The 24,792-nt window shown below is 48.7% G+C and overlaps 1 protein-coding gene across 3 annotated transcripts in view; it reads right to left on the minus strand.

Annotated features, from left to right (window-relative positions):
• Nucleotides 1–11,072: 11,072 nt before the first annotated feature.
• UBE2F (ubiquitin-conjugating enzyme E2F (putative)) overlaps nt 11,073–24,792 on the minus strand; it is a 28,972-nt gene continuing 15,252 nt past the window's right edge. For 2 of the 3 annotated variants that reach the window (XM_006893445.1, XM_006893443.1), the window contains 6 exons: nt 21,282–21,349; nt 16,176–16,246; nt 15,299–15,356; nt 14,577–14,609; nt 12,940–13,002; nt 11,073–11,123 (listed from right to left, as the gene is read on the minus strand). In XM_006893445.1, the coding sequence (XP_006893507.1) occupies nt 11,073–11,123; nt 12,940–13,002; nt 14,577–14,609; nt 15,299–15,356; nt 16,176–16,246; nt 21,282–21,349 (344 nt within the window). The remainder of the gene's footprint in view (nt 11,124–12,939; nt 13,003–14,576; nt 14,610–15,298; nt 15,357–16,175; nt 16,247–21,281; nt 21,350–24,792) is intronic. The other variant, XM_006893444.1, reaches the window with a different exon arrangement.

Here is a 24,792-nt window from a genome sequence, read left to right on the forward strand (position 1 = left end):
AAGGAAATGGGGAAGATCCAGTGTGAAAAACAATGTATACAAACTTTGGAAACAAAGCCGTACAAAGTAAAAAAAATTCTTTAAAAAGGAGATTGGCAAAATGGGATAATACTAGGCAGAGAATGGTAATTAAATACAATAAAATGTATATGATTGTATAAAATACAAAGGACATGCACAAAGCATGTTGTATATGAACAATTAGATGCAAACCAATTAAAAAATATATCAGTAGTCAGAACAAAAGCAAGGATGAGTGGTGGAGCAGACCATAAATTTCTCATATGCAAGTTTTACTAGAACTGAAGAAAATGAAAAGCTGTACAAGAGTGGGGAAGTCCTGGATATGACTCCATCTGGCCCACTAGCTCCATGAGGGGAACTGTCCTCATAAACAGCATCCACAGTGCAAAGTTAATTCATGAGGCCAGACATACCCCAGACGCGTTCCAAAAGTAATTTCTAACAATTGTCCATCCACAACTTTGACTTTTCTAATACTAGTCCACAGTCCTTTGCAACAGCTATACAGACCTTATAGAACCATTCTGGCAGTTATGGAGTTTATTGGAGAACTTTACAAATTACAATTCAGGTTGGCTGCAGGATACAATTCCCCATCAGCTTTCAGTTTTGTATTACAAAGCTCTCTTAGTCCTGCCAGTTATGCTGTTTCATCACCGACCTCCTCAGTCTTCCACTAACCTTGTGCAAAGACCCAAGGCTTAGTCTCAGGTCAGCTCTGTCTCTGTTAGTTTCTGGTTCCTCACTGCAGCTGCTGGTGCTCTCCTGTAGATTTCAGTCTTCCTGGCATGGGGCTCTGGATTGGTGAAGGAGTGACACTGCATTTTTTGCCTCTTTTTCCTTGCAGAAATTCCAATCTTCTGCAGCTAAACCTGCTCAGTTTAAACATGGTGAAATGGGAAAACTAATCCCATCATTTGTTGTTATGTGATATTGAGTTGACTACAACTCACAGGCGTTCTATGAACAACAATTCTGAATCTTGCCCTATCCTCTGTCATTCTCGTGATCTTTGTTATGCTGAAGTCCATTATTATAGTCACTGAGTCAGTCCATCTTGTTAAAGAGCGTTTTTTCTTTGACCTTTTCCCAGCATAATGTCTTCATTCCGAAGACTGGACCCTCCTGATGATATGCCTATAATATGTGAAACAAGGTTTCACCATCTTTATCTTCCAGGAACACCCTGGCTATCCTTCCTCCAAGACTGATGCTTTCTTTGTTTTTTTAGCAGTTGATGGAAGATAAAGTATTCTTCACCAGCGTCACAATTCAAAGGCACTGATTCTTTTTTTAAATTATCCTTATTTATTGCCCAACCTTCAAATGCATTGAAAATGCTGTGGTTTGGGTCAGGTACACTTTAGTCTTTAAGCAGACATCTTGTATATGAATATATGCAAGCCAATAAAAAACAAAACAGATACCTCCAACAAAACCAGACCTCCTTCATCTTCAGCACTTTGGAGAGGTCTGTGGCAGCAGACTTTCCCACTGCAACATGTGTTTTGATGTGGGTTTTTTTCTTTTCATTGCTGTTACTGTGGATATTAATTGTGGATTCAAGTAAAATTAAGTTGTCGACAACTTCAATCTTTTCTCTGTCATGGTGTTACCCATTGGTTCAGGGGTATAAATGAGTTGTTCATGTTGTTGTTAGGTGTCAAGCTGAGTATAACTCAGGACTGCAGCACAGCCCTTACCACTAAGCCACCAGAGCTCCCTTGAATACAACTCAAAGCAACCCTTTGAAGAACAGATCTAAACCCTTTCCTATCCTGTGCCGTCTTCATGATCTGTGACACTTGAGCCCACTGCTACAGTCACTGTGCCAGTCCATCTGCTCTGAAGATCTTTCTTTTGCTGACCCTCTCTCTTTTCAAGCATGATGTTCCTCTCCTAGCAACATGCCCACAGTACGTGAGATGATGCTTCACCATATGTGCCTCCAAGAACACTTTGGCTGTAATTTCTCCAAGACATAGTTGCTTGTTCTTTGGGCAGTCCATGGGGATAGTCAGTACTTTTCTCCAACACCACATCTCAACGGCATCAATTCTTCCTCTGTCGTCCTGATTCAGTTACACACAGAGCCATTTATACACACCCTATTTCATGTTCCCACCCAGCCATGTGGTGAGACTCAAAGCTGATGACTAGCAAAGCCGTTTTCAACAGCAAACCCATGACACCACAAGCCCACAAAAGCCAAAATATGACCTTGAGTTTATCCCACCTGAATTTAAAAACGACCTCTAGATTTGAAAAAGGAAAAAATAGATTTGATGCATTGAACACTAATGGCTGAAGATCAAATTAGTTGTGGGATGATGTCAATGACATATGAAAATAAGCTAAAGATAAAAAATCAGGAAAAAAGAGATTGAAATAAACTGAGGGGTGGGCAGGAAAAGTGCAACAATGAATGAATAGAAATCCAGGAACTCTGAAAGTTTAGAAAATAAAGAAGCTAATGCAAATGGAAAAATTGATGAAGTGTTGGACACAGATTCCAGAGTAGCTTGAGAAGATGAAGTATTTTAATGAGACGCGCAAGGATCAGAATAGGCAGCTATTAGCTCCACTGTGCGTGGAGTTGCTATGAATTGGAGTGGACCTGATAGGACCTTCTTCTGTGCCATCGAGTCAGAACTGACTCATAGCTGACCCTCCAACAGGTTTTCAGAGGCAGTAAATCATACAGGAGGAGACTGCCCATCCTTCTCCTGCATAGCAGTGGTGGATCTGAACCATGCGCCTTTGAGATTGCAGCTTAGTTGACAGCGTAACAGGTAATAACAGATCTTTGAAGAAAGAGGGATAAGGAAATTACTATTAGATTCAAAGGAAAGACAACATATGGGAATGATCATATGAAACAATATGAGTAAAAGAATGTGTGAAACAGTATATGAATTAAACAATGTATATTAATAATTGTATGCAAATCAATATAATTTTTTTTAAAGAGTCCTATGAAGGGTTTTATCCCAGGCCAAAATATCCTTTACAGCAGTCAAATCCTTGGTTCAAACCCAACAGATCATTAATCCTCTGTTATATACAACATAATGAACTCATGGCTGACTCTCCTGTGGCCTCTCAGGCCAGTACACAGCATGAGGGGAGATTGCCCATCTTTCTTCAGTGGAGCAGCTGGTGAGTCAAGACACCTACCTCTGGGTTGGCAATGAAAGTCCTTACCACTAAACCACCAGAGTTCCCTCCTGTGTCTACAGACCTCCTGAGTGTTTTCAGTGAAGTGCTTATTCATGTCCTCTGCCCATGAAAAAAGTCCATCATTTCCCAGTATTGTACTTCATTTCCAGAGTCACGTTCATATGTCCTTCCTCTTTCGCCATCTGCAGGATCTAACCCACAAGCCCATTTACTCAGGTGAAGGACATTTTTTACAGTCTTGGCATCGGAGGGGTGGTTTTCTCACCACGCTGACCAGATGTGTCATCAGATGTTCACCTCAGGTAGAGCCTGGGTTGCTTGGCTTCTTGAGACGGCTTCCATCCAAGAACCTGTGTTCTTCGAGTCTTTCATCTCAATTCCCTCATAAACTGGTTCTCTGAACTAATGTGCACTTGGGAAGACACTATGCAAAGAATGATCTTCAGGCAGGGCGTATTTCATTTCTATCCTTCCTTAACACCAAGCACATACATTTCTCACCAGGTACCCTATCCCACCACATAGGTATCTTGTTTCCTGAAATTTGCGGGCTGTATCTGGGTGCTCTTCCAGATCTCCCTTGTGGAGTTTTGTAGAAATCGGACACAACCATCTCCACACTACCCTTGTTCGTTTTATATTCGCCTTTTTTTGGCAATGGGAACAGACAGGATCTCTTCCAGTCAGTGGGCCAGGTATTTTCCTTATTTCTTGGCATAGGCTAATGAGCACATCCACCTCTCTATCTGATGAAATATGTCAACTGGTATTCCATTAGTGCCTGAGGCCCTCTATCTCACCAATTCCTTCAGTACAGCGTGAACTTCAATAAACAGGAAGGAGAAATTTAACTGCTTTAACTTCCTCTGAATTACTACTAGGTCTTTTATAAATTTCTAATTTTCCTGTTTCATTTTTCTCTTTACATCATGTACTGAGTCAAAATGTTTACCCTTAGGCAGTTCAGACCAAGAAGGCCAGCATTCAGCTAATATAAGCAGGACAAGACCTAGGAACACACACTACATGAGTAGCTGGGGCATCCCCAGGTGTTCCCTCTTAACAACCTTTAACTCTGCAAAGAGCTTTTATTCACATCAAGAAAACAAAATTCTTCACCACTGGACCAATAGGCAACATCGTGATAGGTGGAGAAATGTTTGAAGTTGTCAACGATTTCATTTTACTTGGAGTCACAGTCAGCATTGACAGGAGCAGCCAAGGAATCGAAACGCATGCTGCGCTGGGAACATCTGCTGTCAAGAACCTTTTCAAAGCGCTCATGGAGTTTGTCTTCCAGTACGGCTCTTTTAGCATGGATGACTGTGAATAAGTGAACGGAGCATGTTGGCTTAACCACAAAGGGATTGGCTATCTACCATTCTATTCCCCAAAAGATTTGGCCAGTCTCAACAATTTTCAAGAGGATTGACCTTCTCCAGCCTGGTGAAAAGGAGGCAGGGGCCCTTTAGAGTAGTGAGAGAAGATCTTCACCCTGAAACCCACAGTGTCCCTTTTCAGCAGGAAGTAGCTAAGAGAATACGCCATCCCCTTTTCCTTATGACTCAGGGTGAAGTCTCTCTCAGGGAGGAGTGATAGGGAATGGCAAAGGACACACCGACAAAGGAGATTAATCAGAACTGACTTTGACAAGCACTGTGGCAATTGGACAATTAAAACAGACATTCGGATGGCGGGGGAAGAAGAACAAAGTGGGGAGGAGGGTGGAGAGAATGGTGCGGCAATGAAGGAGTGAAAGCCCAGAATCCCTGTGAATGTTCATTGAAACTAATAAAATTTAATAATAATTAAAAAAAAAAAAGGAGGCAGGAGAATGTAGGACTTTGGCATGACAGCAGCAGCAGCAGCCATGGCTGAACTGAAAAATTGACACAAGATGGGATTTTGGCCGTGGGGAGAAAGCCAATATTGCCGGGACTGAGAGAACTTTGTTAATAGGAAAGCCATTTTTGTTAGGACTTAAACTGCAAACAACTGGGGAGAGCCAGTACTGTCAGGACTGAGAACTTCGTTGGGCAGTTGAGTAGGGAAACCAGTATTGGCAGCAGTGAAAACCTGGAAACACATGGAGCCATGAGGCTGAGGTCCCTATGGGCAGCACATTTTGGGAGCTGTCTTGACTTTACGGTTATTAATATGGCTCATAACCGGCAGCCAGGAAATCAATATCAAGAAAACAAAGATTCTCACCACTGGGCCAACTGGCAGCATCAGTATGGATGGTGAAGAGATTGAGACAGTTAACAGTTTTAGTTTGCTTGGCTCCACAGTCAACACTCTTGGTAACAGCCCCCAGGAAATCAGGAGATGAATTGCAATAGGAAAGTCAGCTGTGAGGGACTTCTCAAGAGTACTGACGTGCAATGACATCAGGCTGGAGACTAAAGTGCGCCTGATCCAGGATATAGTCTTTTGCAATTACATGCCATGCATCGGAGAGTTGGACAGTGAATAGGGTTGATAGAAAGAGAATTGATGCCTTTGAGCTGTGGTGCTGGAGAAGAGTGTTGAATGTACCATGGACTGCTAGGAAAACAAACAGGTTTGTCTTAGAGGGTGAAGCCAGAATGTTCCCTGGAGTCAAGGATTCTGAAGCTTCGTCTGACACACTTTGGGCATATTGCAAGGAGGGACTGGTCTGTGGAGAGGGACATCATGTTGGGAAGAGTGGAAGGATGGAACAGGAGAGGAAGACCCTTGATGAGATAGATCGATTCTGTGAGTGGAGTGGTGGGAATGAATTTGTTTGATAGCAAGGTTGGCGCAGGTTAGAACGGCATTTAGGGCTCTTGTTCATAGGGGTCGCTATGAGTTGCAAGCAACTCAAAGGCACATAACCACCAATATGGTTCTGTGTGACCTGTGAGCTCGCACATCAGATTCTGAACCCAGCAAAGCAGTAAGAGTGATGTTGAGTAGGAAGAGGTATGGGAGTCTGGGGACATGTCTGACCTCTTGAGAATAGGTTTTGTGTTACTGACGCTGTGGATGGGGACAGATGCCCCTTGTGAAGCTGGTAAAGGTCAGATATGGAGCTCCCAGTGTGTCTCTTGCTCATTTTACAGTGCTAAAGAGCAAAGATGTCAATTTAAAGACTAAGGTGTACCTGACGCAAGTCATGGTTTTTTCAGTTGCTTCCTGTGCATTTGAAAGCTGGACAGTGAATAAAGATAACCAAAGTAGAATCATCTTTGAGCTATGTTGTTGGTACTGGCTATCCTATGGACTGCCAAAAGAAATGTCTCGAGGTGCTCCTTGGATGAGGAAACCATCTCATAGTATGGGCATGTTATCAGGAGGGCACAGTCCTTGAAAAAGACATCCAATTGGGAAAGGTAAGGGGTCAGCCAAAGAGAAGACCCCCCCACAGGATTCACGGTGACCCTCCCAGTGGGCCTTAGCATCCCAGAGAGCATGAGGATAGTGCTTGACAGGGCGAGGTTCTGATGTGCTGTCCATGCTCCGAGTCATGGTCAGCTTGGGGGCACCTAATACCACAGCCGCATTCACTCCGTATTAATTACCTGTGTAAGAAAGAATCTATGGAGTCAGTTACTAGCAATATGTGAGGTTATTCTGCTCCACCTGTTTCCTGGGGTCATTTTAGAATCCTCCTTGCCCAGTTTTTCATCCTTAGCAAGACTGGTTTATTGAGTTGCAGTTTGAGAATTTTCCCAAAACTTGGCAATGGGAGATGTGTGTTACCCTTGAGCAGTTGAGAGATTTCCAGAGAATGACTCTGTTTTCACTTTAAAATTTCAGTAACCCAGAATTCCTCAAGCAAACCCACAGGGCACAAGTGATGGGCCACCTAGAGAAGGCTCTGCAGTCTCCAGGGTCCCCCATGCTGAAGGAGAGGAAGCAAGGGAGTCACAGACTGTGAAGTCCACCCTCTGCTGTGATCTGTATTAACACCTCTCCGGCCTCCTTAGCCTACTGGACTTTAGGGTTCTCACAGGATTGTTCTGTGCAGGATTTGTTACCCCATTGTCAGACCTCACCTGTCTCAGCCATGAGTTGAGATCACAGTGTTGAGACTGAGGTGTGGGAAGCCTGATGCAGCATGACCTACAGAAAGCTTTTCCCCACAACCTGAAGGGCTCACTTCCATTCCAGGTGGCTCTTTGCTGAGAATGTGCCTTCCCACCCCAGGTACAGCCATTTCAGGCTCAATTCCAGACCATGGTAACAAATGATCACAAAGTGGGCCGAACACATTTTTGATTCTCAGCGCATTAAGTTACGCTCACACTGTATGATGTCTCAGTGCTGAGGCACTGTGCTGACACTCCCAAGGCATGTGCCTCAAGTCCAGCAACTGCTCAGTGGGAGCAAGGTGGACAATCTCCTGTGTGGTTTACAGCCCCTGCAGGGTCAGCTAGGAGTCGGTTCCTACTTTATGGCACCTAACAACGTAACAGTCCATGAAGGGAGCAACAAACAGCAAGGTGGAAAGGTTTGAAGTACTGTGAGGATGGCCAAAATGTAGTGACAAAAGATGACCCCACACTGCTGGACAGACAGGATCTCCAGGTGATCCTGAAGGTACACAGCAGTGACCTGGGGTCCGATAAAACTCTGACTTATACAGGATACAGATAAATGACCTGCTGGAAGCCTGCTGAAAGGACCGAGTCTGACTTCCTGAGGAATGCTGAGGCAGGACTCAGTGGTGCCATGAATATGTACCTTGTCAGAAAGGAAAAGTGGCACAGGGCAGTAACACATGTAGAACTGTGGTGGGCTGGAGAGAGCTCTGTCCGACCACCAAGTGAGAACAAAGCTGGCGACTTCCCTACCCCGCTGCCAAAGGGGTTTCTAGACGTGCCCATGCCATCTTTGCTTCCAGAACACAGCCTTGTGCTTGGCAAGCAGAGTCTCTGCGGTCAAGCCCTGTTGGTGCCATCATCCCTGGCTGCCACTGGCCAAGGCCCCTGGTCTCAAAGCAGTGTTGATGCCCTGGGATGGAGTGTGCTCTTCCTCTGGGGTCCTGACAGTGGCATCACTGTGGAAACGGTCCCACTTCCTGCATGTGGTGCCCACACACTCTGGCCCAGGTCTCCACAAGCTTTTAGAGCATGGACTGTAATATGCTGGGATGTTCGAGGCAGGGTAGCAGAAAGGAGTAAAGCAGGGACTTCTAATTGTCCCAGATGTTAAAGGAAGGTAAAAAACTTGCAGTAAATCTGAGATGATTTCCAGGTTAGGCTTTGTTTTAGAAGTTGCTGTCAGGTACCACCGAGTCGAGCATGGCTCTCAGCAACTCTATGAACAACAGATCTGAAGCCTGTCTTATCCTGTGCCGTCCTCACACTTCCTGACACAGCAGAGCCCATGGCAGTTGCCATGGCTGCGGGTCTTCCTCTCACACCAACCCCCTTCCCTTCCAAGCATCATGTCCCTTTTCCTTTAACCAAGTCAGTCAGATGTAAAAACAGTGGAGTTTTGGAGCACCCCATGCCCCGTGCTGCACTGTCCTGGAAGGGGCAGTAGCCCGGGGCCAGTGTGCTTATTCCGAGGGCAATCTGCAGGCCACCACTGCCTGGGGGTTCACTCCAGTCTTCTCATTTCCAAAGCTCTGGTTCTGCATACTCTGGGCCTGGCCTAACTGGATGCAGGGAGGACACTGATGTCCTGGTGAAGTGGGACCCGCCACAGGCCAGTCCCCAAGGGCAGGGTGGAATCTGTGAACATTGCCAACTGCCCAGAGCCTTGTTCACGTTGTCTGTCCCATAGTGACTCAAGCCTCGCTGCAGTCGGGAACACAGAGGACTCCAAACCCTGGGTGTGGAGTTCAGCGTCCAGGATGGGCAGAGCCCATCCTGCTAATGGACACAGCGCAGGGAGGGACGCAGGTGAGTGCTGGGGGCAGCACGTGGGAGGGAGAGGCCGGGAGGCACTTCTCAGCGGCACCTTGCGACCGAGGCCTGGCCTGGAGGTCACATCCTGTCTGCTTATGCGTCCTGGCCACCTGCCCCGGCCTCCAACTGCTAAGAACCAGGTACCACTTCCTGGTCAAAGTGTATGACTCTCCAGGTGGGACTCGGACACTGCTTCCAGATCACAAGGCCCTGAGTGGAGCTGACTGCGCATTGGGGCAGCGGTCAGGGTCCTTATAACTGCTCCATGCTGTGGGACCAGCAGTGGTCATCCCAGGGTCCTATCGGCCCCGGGGACGTGGACTGGCTGTGGGAAATCCCTCGCCACCCTGGGGCCTCGTCACCCCTGGGGCGTCCTCACGGGGGGGGGGGGGTTGGGGGGCGAGGTTTCACTACCCCTGGGTGTCGCTACCCTGGGGTCTCCTCCCTCTGGAGTGGGGCGGACGGCAATCTGACAGCCGCACACTCCTGCTGGAAATGGGGGGCAGTCATGGGGAGCCATGGGCTGGGAGGTGGGTCACCCGACCGGTAGGAGTGGCCACAGGGCAGGGCCAGGCATCCCGTGCTGCTGTGGGTTGCGGGCAGTACAGCACCATTGCAGTGAGGAGGTGCCGAGCTGTCAGGGTCTGGCCAGCACGGTGGGTGTCCCCCCAGGCAGCAATCAGAGGTCACAGCCCATCTTGGGGTGCTTCCCGACAGTGCTCTCCCACCAAGCAATCAGGAGGCGCCTTGAGGTACCGAGGTCACCCCTTTGCATGTGGTTCAGGCCACTCTGGCTCTCATACCCTTTGCTTCAATAAAAGCCCCAAGGGAGGCTGTGTCCCTGGGCCGTGGGTTCAAGACCACCAGGGCAGAGTGCTTGCCCCAGGAGCCTGGCACACAGGCATAGTCGTGGCAAGGAGACTGGTCAGGGCCCAGGGGACCTGCAGCCTCTAGTGAGGGAGGGACACTGCAGGGGAGGGACATTGGTGGGAGGTCCCCCCTCAGATGCCCAGGTCTCCCCCCACCAGGCAGTCAGCCAGCCTGCCCACAAAGATGTGCCAGTGCATTTGAACTCCCTGGTTCCACCTTCAGCTCTGGTGTCCCCATGCTGCCTGCACCACCTGGAGGCTGTCCCCGCAGTGGGCACACGGCATCCTGTAAGTTGGTACCAACTGCAGGGCAGATCCCCACTGCCAGCCAGGCTGGCTCTCTGATCGGGGCTAGCTGGAGTTTTGTTCAAAGGGGACAGCAGTCCTGGAACTCCCACCTTGCTGGGGAGCAGTGTGCAGAAGGGCTCCATTCATCTGTCACCCAGACCTAGTGTGGAAGGACCAGGAAGCCAAGTGCTGGCTGCTGGCCATTCGCACTGCACGTGGACAGACGCAGCGCCATTTCAAGCTTTGTATTCCTTGTTCTTTGCTCCTTGGCCCCACATCTGTCTGCTCTGTACAATGAAATACAAACTAAATGAATAGAAAAAAATAATTAAAGCATTCAATTGTACAAATTACAAATCTGTTCCAAAATATACTTACATTAAATAAAATACGCATCTCAGTAAGGTAGACGGTGGATTCTGGGTGGTGGATGCATTCTGGGGAGCGGGGGGATATGTGGGGGCCACACTCTGGGGGACAGAGAACTGCACCCAACCTCAGTCTGCAGCAGTGTCTTATTGTCAGTCTGCGGGTTACACTAACGTGTATTGCATCACTGGACTGGGCAGGGAAAAGCAAGCTCTAGCCGGAGGTGAGTTCATGAAGCTCTGCAAGGATCCCATCAATATACAGTTTGAATAAAGGAAAACACGGGCAGGTAAGCAGACCTCTCTTAGGACCCAGAAGACAAGCTCTGGCTGACTCTCGGTGGGCTTCTCCACTTCTGGGTACAACATGGACTGACCACGCAGGAGGAACAAGGGCACATGAGGCTGGAGAGGCGGGGCTCGCGCTCGTCCGAACGTTGGGCCCAGGGGCCTGTCCCACATCATCTGGCAAAGCGCTTGATATAGTCGTCCACCTTCTTCCGGAAGTCCTCCTGCGGTCACATGGGCAGAGAAGGGAGCGTTAGGGAGGGAAGGCACAGCGGGGTCAGCAGGCAGGGGTTACCCGCCTTCCTGGGATGGGTGGTGGGGTACACCCAGCAGGCCGGAACAGTGATGAGGCGGTGGGTCAAGGTCATGAGAAATGTGCATCTCTGAAGCCCACTGCCTTTTAAGATGGGGGCATCCTTGGGGCTCAACACCCACTCCAGGGCTGGGATCCTGCAGGGTCTTGTCTCCCACAGTGAAGCAGTGGGGATACCACCAGTGGAAAATGGTCCCTAAGCCAAGGTGTCACAGGGGCCAGCAGGCCACAGTGCTCCCCACTAGGCCGGCACTAAAGCTCCCTGGCCCTGAGCGACATTGGGCATCAGGTCACTGCCAGCCACAGGGCCATCCTGCCCGGGCTCATCGTGGGTACTCGCAGTGCCATGGAGGGCCTGAGTGTGGACACGCTCCATGCCCTCTCAGTCAGGTCTATCAGCGTGTGTCCGTCCCCTCCCCCCATCTGGCAATGAGCAGCAGCTGCTGGGTACAGGGGTGGCCTCAGTCTCAGCACTCGGCCCTCCGAGCTCTCCCACCTGCGACTCCTCCACACCGAAGACCTGTGTGCCCCGTGAGGGCTGATGCTGTGGTGTCCTAGTGAGAGGTGTTAGCAGCTGTGTCCTCAGGCCAGCGCTGCAGCCTGTCCCCCAGCACCAGGCCCATCAGGCTGGGCCCACAGCCCTGGGGAGATGGCCACTCCTGGCCAAGGACTCCTGGAGTGAAATGCACTTCCCTTTCCTTTCTGAACTTATAAAGGGTGTCTTTACATCAGTGAGCCTGGCTGCTGGTGCCTGTGTTCTCAGCCACCTTTTCAGTGAATCATTTTTACTTTTCTGAAAGATACTTTAGGTCTTTGTATGTTGCCATGTGTATGTTTACCTTTGATCTTAAATTTTTGCAAATACCAAGAAGGCACAGTTGTATCAGATTAACCAATTCCAGCCAGAACGCATTTCCACCTTGCCTATGTATAAGTGGACAATGTGTTTTCAGTAAGACCTGGTCTGGTGCCAACCTCACCATGGCTGCTCTATGAGTGTCTAAAAACTGCTTGACACTCCAGCTTGTGCTCCCTTATTTTTCATTCTCAATATGGGTTACATTTCATTATCAAGAAAACAAAAATCCTCATAATTGGACCAAGAGTCAACAAGGCTGATGGAGAAAAGACTGAAGTTTGTCGATTTCATTTCACTTGGATCCATAAGCACCATCCATGGAAATCAGTCAAGAAACCGAAAGATGTGGTGTATTGGAGAAATCTGCTGTCAAAGACACTTTGTGCTAAAGAGCAAGGATTTCAGCTCCAAGAATAAGCTGCACCTGGTCCTGCCGTGGTATTTTCAATTGCTCTACACGGATCTGGAAGTTGTAAATGAGTAAGAAAGACTGAAGAATGGAGTTTTTGAGTTGTGGAGTTGAAGAGTACTGAAAAATTCCATGGATTACAAGAAGAACAAACAAAATCGATCTTGGAGAAAGTGCAGCCAGGGTGCTTCTCAGAGGCAAAGGACGGTGAAGCGCTGTTTTACAGACTTTTGAGTATGTTGTCAGGAGGGACAAGCTGCTGGCAGAAGACATTGTGCTTGGACAAGTGGAAGGTCACAAAGGAGGGACTGACACGACCACAGCACTGTGCTTCAGCTCGGCAACGTTTCCGCCTGTTTCATGGAGTCACAGATGACTTGACAGTACCTAACAATCATCAACAGGAAGTCACTCTCCCTGTACCCACTGTCCACCCACGTCAAGCTGGTGACAGCTCACCTTGTCCCGAAGGTGGTGTTCTGCAGCTTCAATATTCAGTGGGTCATCAAAATTTAAAAGATCCTTAAAAAGAGAAACTAAAAGTCAATACCAGAGAATCTGCTTTTCTGCTACAGGTCCTTATTTTATGAAGTGGCCAAAGGAGACCTAACTGGCCGGGGTAGAATTGCCCGAGGACTATGAAATCCCAGTGAGAACGAAGCACCCTCTCCCCCAAAACAGTGACTCACAGGGGACTGCATACATGCACGCAGGAGAGTAGCAATCACTTTAATTTCTTGGGCTGTTTCTGGCCATCAGAAAATGAAAACTATCTGGTTACAAATGTGAGAAAACCAAAATACAGCACTCTTCTTGTAACTACATCTCCCTATTTTAAGTTACTTTGTGAGAATAACTTGGCCTTTAAGGCCGGGCATTCTTAACCCTCCTGCACGAGTGTCGGCAGCCTCAACAGTCTGTATCCTCTCCACACCGGGCCCCGCGGCTAGGCCACCGGTGCACGGGCCCCAGGGTCCCTTATCCTCAGAAGAGCACTCAAAGGCCTGGCCCCTGGTCCTGTAAGAAACACTACAGAAAAGATGCCCGATTCAAGATCAGAGATCGCATCTGAAGTTTCTACTTCTCCTTGTCAAAATCAGAGTAGTAAAATCTGTTCTCTGACGAACTGCTTTCTGCAGCACACCACATACGACGACGCACTGAGGGAACTCTCTTCAGAACCGTGTTAAAGCAGGTACTGTACCAACCAGATGTCAGAAACCAAGAAAAGCCAGAAGCACTGGTGATCAGACAGTGCCAGGGTTAGACTCCAAATTTTGGAAACGGGCAGAAATACAAGGATCACTTCCTACAAGCTGCCCACTGTATCTACCCTGCAAATGATGTTAGACATGAAATTTCCCATTCTCTTTATATTTGACCTAGTAGGAATATTCATGGGAATAACCACTACAGATTTGATTTACACATTTATTAGCTCTTTAGTATGTAGAGGGTATGGAAGGCAAACTTGAGAAGAGGAAATGGGGAGCTAACTTGGTGCCACCAGATTTCTTTAAAAACCAAACCAAAAGCCAAAGTCTTAGATTCCCTTCCATTAATTCTCCCGCAGCAGGGAGGCAGTCTACACTGCTTCACGAGTCACAGGAGTTGTAACGGGTTCTGGAAGATCTATGCGGCTGCTGGTGACGGTGAGTGTGTGGACTCCCCGGCAGGTCCAACCTAGCCTAGCGCCTGTCCTCGTCAACAAAGCTCAGGATGGAAGGGCATCCCGGTGACCCTGTTGAGCCGCGCCCTTCCTAGCCCCTCACGGGCCTTCCAGGACAGCCAGGCCAGTTCCCTGGCTGCTCAGCAAGGAGCCCCGGACAACGCCAAAGCTAGGGTCTGCAACAGGCCAGGCAGGAAGGGAGGAGAGCATGGGATTCCTCCTCCAAACAGGACATCTGAGATGAGGAGGGACCGCAGGGGTGTGACCACGGACCGTGCAAAACAAGAGGTGCAGCCACTCAGTTTACGGGCACTCGGCTGCAGCCCGGGCCAACTCCTTACAAGTCACCAGCTTCTATCATTTCAGGGGTAATGGTCAAAACAGAAGGCAAAAGAAGAAAAACTGGAATTGTGATCAATGTACTTACAGTAAATAAAGAGTTTAATCCCCAAACAACATCCTGCAAAAGAAAACAAGTTTCAGGCCCCTGAGCACTTCAAGCATTTCCAATCCGTGAGCGTGGACCACGCACCGCGCTCAGCAGAACTCACCTCCGGTGCTCTGCTTTTCTCTAGACGATCACAAGCACTTCCCTTACGCACCGCGATCCGTGGCAGGGAGGGCATGATGAGGGTGTCCCCTCCGCTGACCCAGCGCTATGCCATGAGGCCACAGGGACAGCCTCACCCCAAACCTACCGCCATCTCCAAAGTCAGGTCAGACTCCCAAGTCATCTTAAAAAGTAAGCGGCTAACTGTAGCCTCTTGGACCTCAGGCCCGCCCACTACCCTACTGCGGCGTAATAATGGGCTCTAAGTTTATGTTAAGGACAAGAGACTAGGAGCAGCCCGTCACTAGATCAAATGAAAACCGGCACGCTCTGTGCTAACTCATCGTTTATGACTTGGTTCAATGTCTTTCTAGCTTTTTCTCTCCGGGGTGAGGTCTTGTCTTTCTGCACATATTTTCATTCTCATCTTGGAACTGGTAGCTTGAGCTGCTTTCTCTCATCCATGCATCCCTCGTCCCTGACCTCTTGGTAGCAGCTGGTGCTGTGGATGAGGTGAGGGTTGGGCTGGTGAAGGACGGACAGACAGACGGATGTGTTAGTGGGAGGAAAGGCTGGCTTGGAGGTGGCAGAAGACCTACCTTCAGTGTCCTGGTGGGGGCCCAGCCAGTGCCATCAATCGAATGTTCTCGCAGTAAACTACAACAGATACAGAAGCCAAAGGTCAGGAGGAGCACCCGCTGATATGGGACACCACAGACGGCTCTGGGCTTGTTTTCTCCAGGCTGCCTTGTGACATTTAGCTAAGCAGGCAACTCATGGTTCACGTCACACAGTAGGTGAGTGAGGCCCGTGAGGGCTGCCGGTCTTCTGGAGTCCTGCAGCTGTCACATGTGAGAGGAAGGCGTATGGGGCTCCGAGGCAGGGATCTAGCATCCAGGCCTCAGTAGAGGAAATGACAAAAATGGAGGAATAAGCCCAAACACTAATTTTAAAATCCACCGTTTCAGAATTTCAGGTCTCTGTGTTAAGACCCTCTACCTTCAGTCAAGGAAGAGGGCAAGGAGCTTGTCTGACCTTGTGCCCTTCTGCACGAGAGTCCCACAGATGTGGCTCAGATGGGCCCTGGCAGACCCCCAGTCTGTTCCAAAGAAGACAGACACCTCATGTTCCCAAGCCCAGTCTTCTCAAGCCAGGTCCACTTTTGGCTTTCTGGATTTATTTTTCTCCCTTAAACTATAATTAGTTACACTGATGGAGCACAGGTCTGCCTTTAAACAGGAGGCAGTAAATTTTCAAAGAATAATAAATAGATGGCAGAAGAGGGAGGAGCTCCTGCCTTTGAAGCTCTCCTGGAGGCTGGGCCTGAACCACAAGGAGCCAGCAGGCAGAGGTCAGTGCTGGGGCAGGCCAGGGCCTTGCGCGAGTGTCCCAATCTCCTCTCAGGGCCATCAATTTTAAAAGCACCGCCATCAAGCCCATGACACAAACATGCAGAGAAAAGTAGAAAGGACCTGCCTCAGACAGATGTCTCCGGTCTCTGTGATGTTGGGGTGCCAGATTTTGGTCAAGCATTTCACTTTGGGAGGCTGTAAAACAGAAAGAAACAACTCTGTGATGGCTCTGTGGTCCCAGCAAAGACACAGATGGTATCCGAATGGCTCGTCTCACTCTCACCCACAGGAGTGTTTTCACAAACGGTCCACTACTGCTGACCTCAGAAGCTGATCCAGCCCAGCCCCACACCACTTCTCCAAAGGCTATGTGTAAGTGGGGCCTGATGGTCCTTCTCTGGACATGGGACGGGAGGAGGCGGAAGTCCATTCAGGGAACTCTGTTCTCCGGGCCCCAGGATTCAGTAAGGAGTCGCTAGACATGTCTGCACTGTAGCTGAATGTGTTGTGCTTGGTAGGATGAAACCCTAGTACAGGTTATGCTTAAGAAGAGGGGACAAGAGGGACAGTGAGGGTAGGACCAGAGCCCAGCCACGCACGACATCATGTATGTCTGTGGCTAAGTTTTTCTTTTACAATTTATACCACCCTCTAATTCAGGGGAACAAAACGGGGTGGTGGTGTAGGAAGTATATGCACTCCAATCAGTAGCTTCCTAACACCCTACCCGACGTGTGTTTTCTGAGACCCTGTGGAGGACACACTGACCTCTTCCTGCAGGTTTGGAACGTGCGCTGTGTGCAGGCTCCGTGGCTTCAGCCATCCCTCTAGGTACCTTTCCAGGGCAAAGCAGCACTTACAGAGTCGGCGCCCTGTTCCTGCGTGCTCATGCTGCCTCTGGTCCAGTCTAGTCTAGAACAAGCTGTGCTACCCCAGGGCCCCATCTCCAGTCCAGCCTCTGTTCTTTCCTCAGGACAAAGCCCAGGAACAGGACCTGCTGGAACACCACCTTCTGCCCCCGAGCTAAGTGTCCCTGCTGCTGGGAAGGGTGGGCTGCACAAGTCCTCAGGCCCGAGGGCACCTTGGCTTGACCTGCAGTCAATGGCTCCTCACAGCCTCTCCCCAGACTCCTCGTCTGCAGGATACTGAGACTGTCTACCTTCTGTTTGTGGGGCCACTTCTCCCCACACTGTCTTCTGTTTTGATTCTTTTCTGTGGTGTTTAATTTTTACTGAATTTTTATACTTTGATAACCTACTTAGGAAATACTTCCCCATGCCAAAGGACTGCAAACCTCTCCCGGGTCTGTTCTGCATTCTTGTATGCTCATCCTTTGATGTGACTTTTACAGAGTTCTAATGAAGTCCCTTTCTGACTCCACATCGTGAGACTGCCAGATGAATGAGCTAAGTGTCAAAATTTCAGTCTAAGGACTAAAACAAAATGCATATGAGTGAACAAGCCTCATGATTTCTCTCAGAGAAACAAAAAATAATTGTCAGATTCAGGATGAGTTTGAATGTCTGTTGGCAGCCGTGATATGTTTCTCTACAAATACACAGGGACACATCCACGGGAAGTAAGGTCTGAAGGAAGTCGTTACGTGCCAGCGAGTCAATACAACTCATAGTGACCCTTTGAGCAACAGATCTAAAACCTGCCCTGTCCTGTGCTATCCTTACTGTCTCCACCACACTTGAGTCCATCGCTGCAGTCATTATCAACCCATCTTTTGAGGGTCTTCCCTTCTTATAGTAACCCCCCACCTTTCCAAGAACGAAGTCCTGCAAGGAACACTCATTTTCACTTTCTCCAGGACAGACATGTTTGTTTTCTTGGCAGCCTATGAAATATTCAGTACTCTTCTCCAAAACCTCAGCACCTCAACAAAGGTATCCATTATTCTTCATCATCCTTTTCCCTGTCATTTTCAGGTATACAGGAAGCAACTGGGAAGACCATGGTTTGGATGAGGTGCACTTCAGTCTTTAAGCTGACATCACTGTTCTTTAGGATTCTGGAAAGGTCTCTCACTGCAGATTTTCCCAATGTGATTTGTCTTTTCATTTTGACTGCTAGTGCCAAAGGTATTGATTGTGGATCCAAGCAAGATGAAATTATTAACAACTTCAATCTCTTCTCCATGGCCCAGTGGTGAGAACTTTTGTTTTCTTGATGTTGCGGTGTAATTCACATTGAAGCCTGTAGTCTAGATCTTCTGCAACAAGTGCCTGAAGTCCTCTTCACTCTCAGCAAGTAAGGTTCTGTCATCTGCATAATGCAAGCTGTTGATGAGTCCCCCTCTGATCCTGATGCCACAGTCTTCTTCATATAGTCAGTTTCTCAAATGATTTGTTCAGCATACAAATGGAGTAGGTACAGAGAAAAGTCACAGCCCTAAAGCACACCTTTTTTAAGCCTTTGCTCTGTTCAGACAACAGTTTTTCTTGGTCTAGGTATAGTTTTCACATGAACACAATTGTGGTTTTGGAGTTTCATTCTTCTCAATGGTAACTGTACTTTGTTGTCATCCACATAGTCAAATGCCTTTTCATAGTAAATAAGACACAAGACAGATATCCTTTGGCTATTCTTTGCTTTCTGCCAAGACATATCTGATATCCGCAACAGTAACACTGGTGCCATGGCTGCTTGGAAATCTCCTGAAATTCTGGCAGTTCTCTGCTCTAGCTGTTTCTGAGTAATCTACATCAAGATTTTGCCTACATGTAATATTGTTCGGTACTGGCACATTCTGCTGGATCACCTTTTTTAGGGAATGGGAATAAATATGAATCTTTTTGAGTCAGTTGGCCAGGCTGCCGTCTTTCAGATGCCAAGGCACAGTCAGTGAGCACGTGCAAGGTTGTATCTGTTTGTTGGACTATTTCAATTCCTGGGGCTTTATTTTTTTCCAATGCCTTCAGAGATGCCTGAGTTTCTTTTTGAATAACTACCTTTCAGGAAGGAAGTGAGGTGTCTGCGTGAAGGATAGAGTTTGAAGGAAGGCATGTGAGGGAAGGAAGGTCAAGAAAGGATGGTGCGAATGAATGGAAATCCAGAATCTCAGTCAATGTTCATTAAAATTAATAAATAAATAAAGAAAGGATGGTGCCCCAGGGGAGGACGGTCCCTGAGGGATGGAGATGCCTGAAGGGCAGACGGTGCTCGTAAGAAGAAACACCAAGCATCCTGAACCTCTTGTCGGCTCTTGGTGACTGCTCAGTGTCACAGCCTGGGTTTAGACTGAACCACTGACTGCAAAGGGCAGGGTCACCTTCCCTCCCACGCCAGTGTCCCCTCAGAATCCAGGTCAAATGCTCCTTCTACCAGGGGGTACTGCCCCTCTTAGGGACACGGTTCTCTCCTTACCTCTCCTGCCTCGTGCTCTCTGGTCATGACTAAGATGCTGACGCAGATGCCCCTCTGGACCAGCAGACAGTGGAGCTCTGTGCCAGATGCTTAGAGCCTGCCCATGGACACAACGTGCTCAGAGCAAGATAAACCCAGAACAGCCCTTTCACCTTTGATCCCTACAGTACTGGCTGGTACTGCTGCCTGCCCAAAGCTAAGAATGTCCATAAACACAAGGGAGAGTCCTTCTCAGAGAAGAGGAAAACCAGGTGGCTCATCTGTAGGCTCTGAGGGCCAGGCAGGTCACACAAGAAAGTGGAAAAGCTAAGTAGATCCAATACACAAGAAAAGAAGAAGAAATAACAAATTCTTACACAACAACAACTAAAAGCAAAGAAACGTTTCAGTCATATTTTATAGAAATAGCTCTTAAAAATCTGTAAGAAAAAAAATACTCCAATGGAAAGATAAGCAAACGACAGGAAGTTGCTGTCATCAGGTCAAGTATGACGCATAGTAACCCTATGAACAAGAGATCGGGACTCTGTCCTAGTTTGTGCCATCTCTCCACCCTCGACACACTTCAATCCTTTGCACAGACACTGTATCAAACCATCTTGCTGAGGGCCTTCTCTGACTCTCCACCTGTCCAAGCATCATGTCCGTTTCCAAAGAATAAACAGCCTCTCCTAACAACACGTCCAAAATATGTGAGACGAAGCTTCACCGTCAAGGAACATTTTGGCTGCACTTTCTCCAAGACACATCTGCTTGTTCTCTGGAAGTCACTCTTCTCCACCTCTACAGCTCAAAGGCACTGATTCTTCTCCTCATGAAAAGTATTAACAGTAAGAATAACAGGCAGTATCCTACTTACTTAAAGATGACAAATTCAAATAATGATTTAATACCCTTTCACCCAAAATAACAAAAAAGAAGCATGAAGGGATGTGATCTTCATGCATATTTAGGAGAAGAGTCTTTTCAAATACTGATGGTATGTGAGGACGACATTTGGCATAAACTCGGGCTAATTTAGTAACAAGTCTCTAAGAGCTTTAACAGGAAAGCCAACTGCTCAAAGCTCGCTAACTCCACCTCCAGAAACTGGCCCAGAAAAGAAAAGCAAATTATCTCCACCAACCGTGTGTCAGGGACACCACTCCCGTCACCCAGAGCCAACAAACTCCAGCCCCTGGTCTATCCTACACGGCCCTGGAACTAAGAACGGCTTTCATGTTGTTAAAGGGTTTTGTTTGCTTAAAAAACAATATAGGGGGAGACAGAGAATATGGGCCAGGCTGGGGGGGATGTGCAACAGTTAATGAACAAAAAAAAGAATATGTGACAGAAATGAACACTGCTCTCAAAAGGCCCCTCTACGGAGAGTACAGGGCACTCTGGTGACTTAGGGGTAAAGGGCTGCACTGGCAAAGCAAAGGCATGAGGACTGAATCCACTAGCTGCTCTGTGGAAGAACAGAAGTACATTCGTAAACAAAACGTGCTTTCTTTCGTCAGTCCCACCGTGTGAGGTGCCTGCACTGTGCCAGCAGCACGCGCGTGGAGGTGGCGCGGCCTCGGAGGTCAGGCCTTCTGGTGCCGTCCCGTGCTGGTGTCTGTGGACAGCTGGACTCCCAGGGCTGCTGGGATACTATGGGGGACTCGCTAAAGTTTCCTCAGGGAGGGAGTTTCTCCGCTAGGACACTCTCTGCTGTCAGTGAGTGACATTAACCACAGCGTCTCGCCTGTCCCCAGCTGAGCGAACTAAGGAGTGGCTGAAGCACAGGCGGGTGCTGGGCGTGGTGGCATCGGCCACCATGGAGCGGACTCTGGCCGGGGATGGCAAACAACAGGCTCAAATGCGATGTACTCACCACCATGTTGTACGCATCAGGAACTTCAGTCTCAAACTGAAATTTTCCACCCTGGTAGTAACCCTCATCTATCAAAAAGCACAAAACAAAACAAGTCTTTAAATTAAAAAAAGAAAAGGAAACAAAAAGCGAATGTTCTATTCGGACATAACAAATACAGAGCGGCAGGAAGACCACAGCGGGGCGGAGCACACGCCCTCGATCTCATCTGCGCAGCAGCTCGGCACAGACGGGCCCTGTCTGCTCTGCGGGTCCTCGGGGCCACCGGCTCCTCCGGCTCGTGGCTGCTTAGCGGCCCCGCAGTCCCTGCTCCTTGCGCTGCTCCCACCTCACCTCAAGGAGCCACCAGGTAAAGCGACTAGGTGTCTGGTCTCTCTTCAAGAAGACTCTCTAATGGCTCATCAGGGCTGAGGGAGGCTGACCTCATCTTCACACTACGGCCAGTCCGCAAGCATCTCCTCACCTCCCCCTCTGCTGGTGCAGGTGGCAAGCAGGGTGGGATGGCCCACTCTCAGAGTAGGGGTCCCGGGCTCACGTGAGGCCAGCCAGGCTCTGCACTGACTGAGCAGGCCTGCCAGCACGGCGGACGTGGACGAGCTGGTCATTCCTCGTGTTCACACTGGCCAGCATCAGTGCAGACTGGGGAATATTCAAGTACACTGCCCCTTACACATAAATCACGGAAGGAACATTCTAGCTCCAGGTGCTGAGACCACTCACGGCAAAGTCCAGTGCGGGGCAGGCAAGCTGGCAGGCCCCTCACCGAGTGGAAAGACGGCAGCCCTCAGCCACTTTGGCATGCCGCCGGGAACCTGCTGGGCTTCTCTCAGGAACAACTGTTACCCACCTAGATGCCCGGGTCTGTCCTCCAGCCGACAGGGCAGCTCCCCACCTGCGCTCCCACCCCACACGCTTCTCTACCTGCCTTTCCCTGTCATGCACTCGACAATTTCTGCTCCCACCCAGTCGCTGCGCAGCCGTCCCCTGGTCTAGCGTTCTCATGTCGGGGTATGGTTCCTGACCCAGGCAGCCTGTCCTTCCAGTCACTGGAACCACAGCTGCTCTTCACTTGCTGGGCGAGTGCAGGCGTCTTATTTTTCTTTCATTTTACAGAGTACGTCTCTTTCTGGAGAACAATCTGCTCTCACACCCTTTCCGCCTCTGCACAGCTTCTTGACCTGGTCCCATCTGTAGGTCTCTGAACTTGCTCCTAAATGTCAAAGAAGAGCAGCTGGGAGTGGAGCGGGAGCACGCTTTCCTCAAGGAGCACCACTGGAGGGCCTGGCGCAGCTCCGGCCTGCTCTTCATGTGCCTTTTCTGTTTGGAGCTGGCGGTGGGGGCGGGTTGCTGGTAGGCACCACAGCCCTGAATGTTCCTTCCAAGCCTGGGCCAGGCCACCACGAGGGCAGGGCGACAGCTGCTGCAGCTGGAAACATTCTGCCTCTAAGTTTACTGGGGGTACAACACAAGCAGCCAATGGAGGGAAGGGAAGCCTGGCATTGCCACTCACCGTCTGCTCCCGTCCCCACTGTGACCACCCCTCTGCCTTTGACGTACCCAACGTCCAGTGTCTTCAAACAGTGCTATGACAGAACAATTACGAGATGTCATCTCACCCGAGCAATAGTAGCAACATTCAACAGGATGGCAAACAACAAATGATAGCGAGGCAGTGGAGAGACTGAACACTTATTCACTGTTGGTAGGAATGCCAAATGGTACAGCCACAATGGAAGGCCATCTGGCATTTTCCTCAAAACGTTGGAAACAGAAATACCATTTCACAAAGTAATTCCACTGTGTGAATATACCCTAAAGAAACCAGAGCTGCCATTCAAACTGCCGTATGTACACTCACGTTTTGTTGTTGTTATGTACCATCAAGTCACCTGCGACGCATAGCGACCCTATCTATGTACAACAGTCCTAAACCCTGCTCAATCTTGTGCTAATCTTATTGTCTCTGACACATCTACCTCCATTACCCTAGTCACTGAATCAATTCATCTCACTGAGGGTCTTCCTCTCCTGCATTGTCCCTCCACCCTCCCAAGCATGACATTCCTCTCTAAGGATTGGTCCCTCCTTGCAACATGTTGAAAGTATGTCAGACGGAGCCTCAGAATCCTTGACTCCAACGAGCAGCCTGGTTTAACCCTCTCTAAGATGAACCTGTTCTCCTAGCAGTCCATGGTATATTAAACACTCTTCTCCAGCACCACAGCTCAAAGGCATCAATTCTCCTTCTATCATCCCTAGTCACTGTCCAGCTCTCTGATGCGTAGCAAATAACTGCAAAGATTATGGCCTGTATCAGGCACACCTTAGTCTCCAGACTGACACTGTTGCTCTTCAGTACTTTGGAGAGGTCTCTGACAGCAGACTTTTCCAGTGCAATTCATCTTTTGATTTCCTGGCTGCTGGTACCAAGTGCTGACTGTGGAGCCAAGCAAACCAAAGCTGTTAACAATCTTGATCTCTTCACCATCCATCATGGTGCTGCCAATTGGCCCAGTGATGAGAATCTTTGTTTTGACGTTGAGCTTCAATCCATAGTAAAAGCTGCAGTCCTTAACCTTCTGCAGCAAGCACTTCAGGTCCTCCTCAGTTTCAACAAGCAGGGTTGTTTCATCTGCATAATGCAGACTGTTGATGAGTCTACCTTCATCTTGATGCCACGTTTCTCCTCGTAGAGCCCAGCCTCCCGGATGATCCGCATATAGATTAAAATAAGGTATGAAGATAGGATACATCCCTGGCATACACCCTTTCCAATTTTGAAGACTGCAGGAGATGACACAGTGACTAGCAATGGGGCCGGTGTGTTGGAGATGGTGAGGCTGGCTCTGGATGGGGGAGGGGTTCAGAGTTGTTCACAAGTCATTGAGTTGTCAACTCAACGGCACAGAACAGCATCAAGTGCCCTGACGATTTTGGTACCCTGAGGCTACACAAGTAACAGAGAAGTCAGCAGTTCAAAGCCATGGGTATTCCATGGAAGAACTGGTGGCTGCTCCGGTAAAAATCTTAGCCTAGGAAATCCGTGAGGAAGCTCTACTGTCTTACTGGGTTGCAGGGAGGCAGAACTGCCTTAGCATACCGTAAGAGTGGCCCGATGGCTATACACTTGGCTGGTGGTTTGAAGCCACCAGCAGCTTCACAAGAGAAAAGATCTGCCAATCTGCTAGTAAAGATTACAGTGAGGAGATAAGGCATAGGCTCCACTGGTCACTAGTTTTGCACGGTGTCCAATAGCAAAAATAATGCATCTATTACAATGGCTAAAATTTTAATTACCCATATGCCAGTTTGACTCCAGTGAAGAAAATTAAAACAAGCCCACAAGAACAAAAAAGGATCTGAGTTGTTCTGGGCCAATCTGCTGTGAAGGACTTCTTTAAAACGATACAGGACAAAGATGTCCGTTAAAAGACAAAAGTGGGCCTGACTGCAATGAGCGATGGACAGTGTGTAAGAAGTCCAAAGGAAGCCTCTGAATGGTGGTGAAGGT

The sequence above is a fragment of the Elephantulus edwardii genome, unplaced genomic scaffold (genome assembly GCF_000299155.1).
Source record: "Elephantulus edwardii isolate Elephantulus edwardi_28Jun2011 unplaced genomic scaffold, EleEdw1.0 scaffold00127, whole genome shotgun sequence".
NCBI lineage: Eukaryota > Metazoa > Chordata > Mammalia > Macroscelidea > Macroscelididae > Elephantulus > Elephantulus edwardii.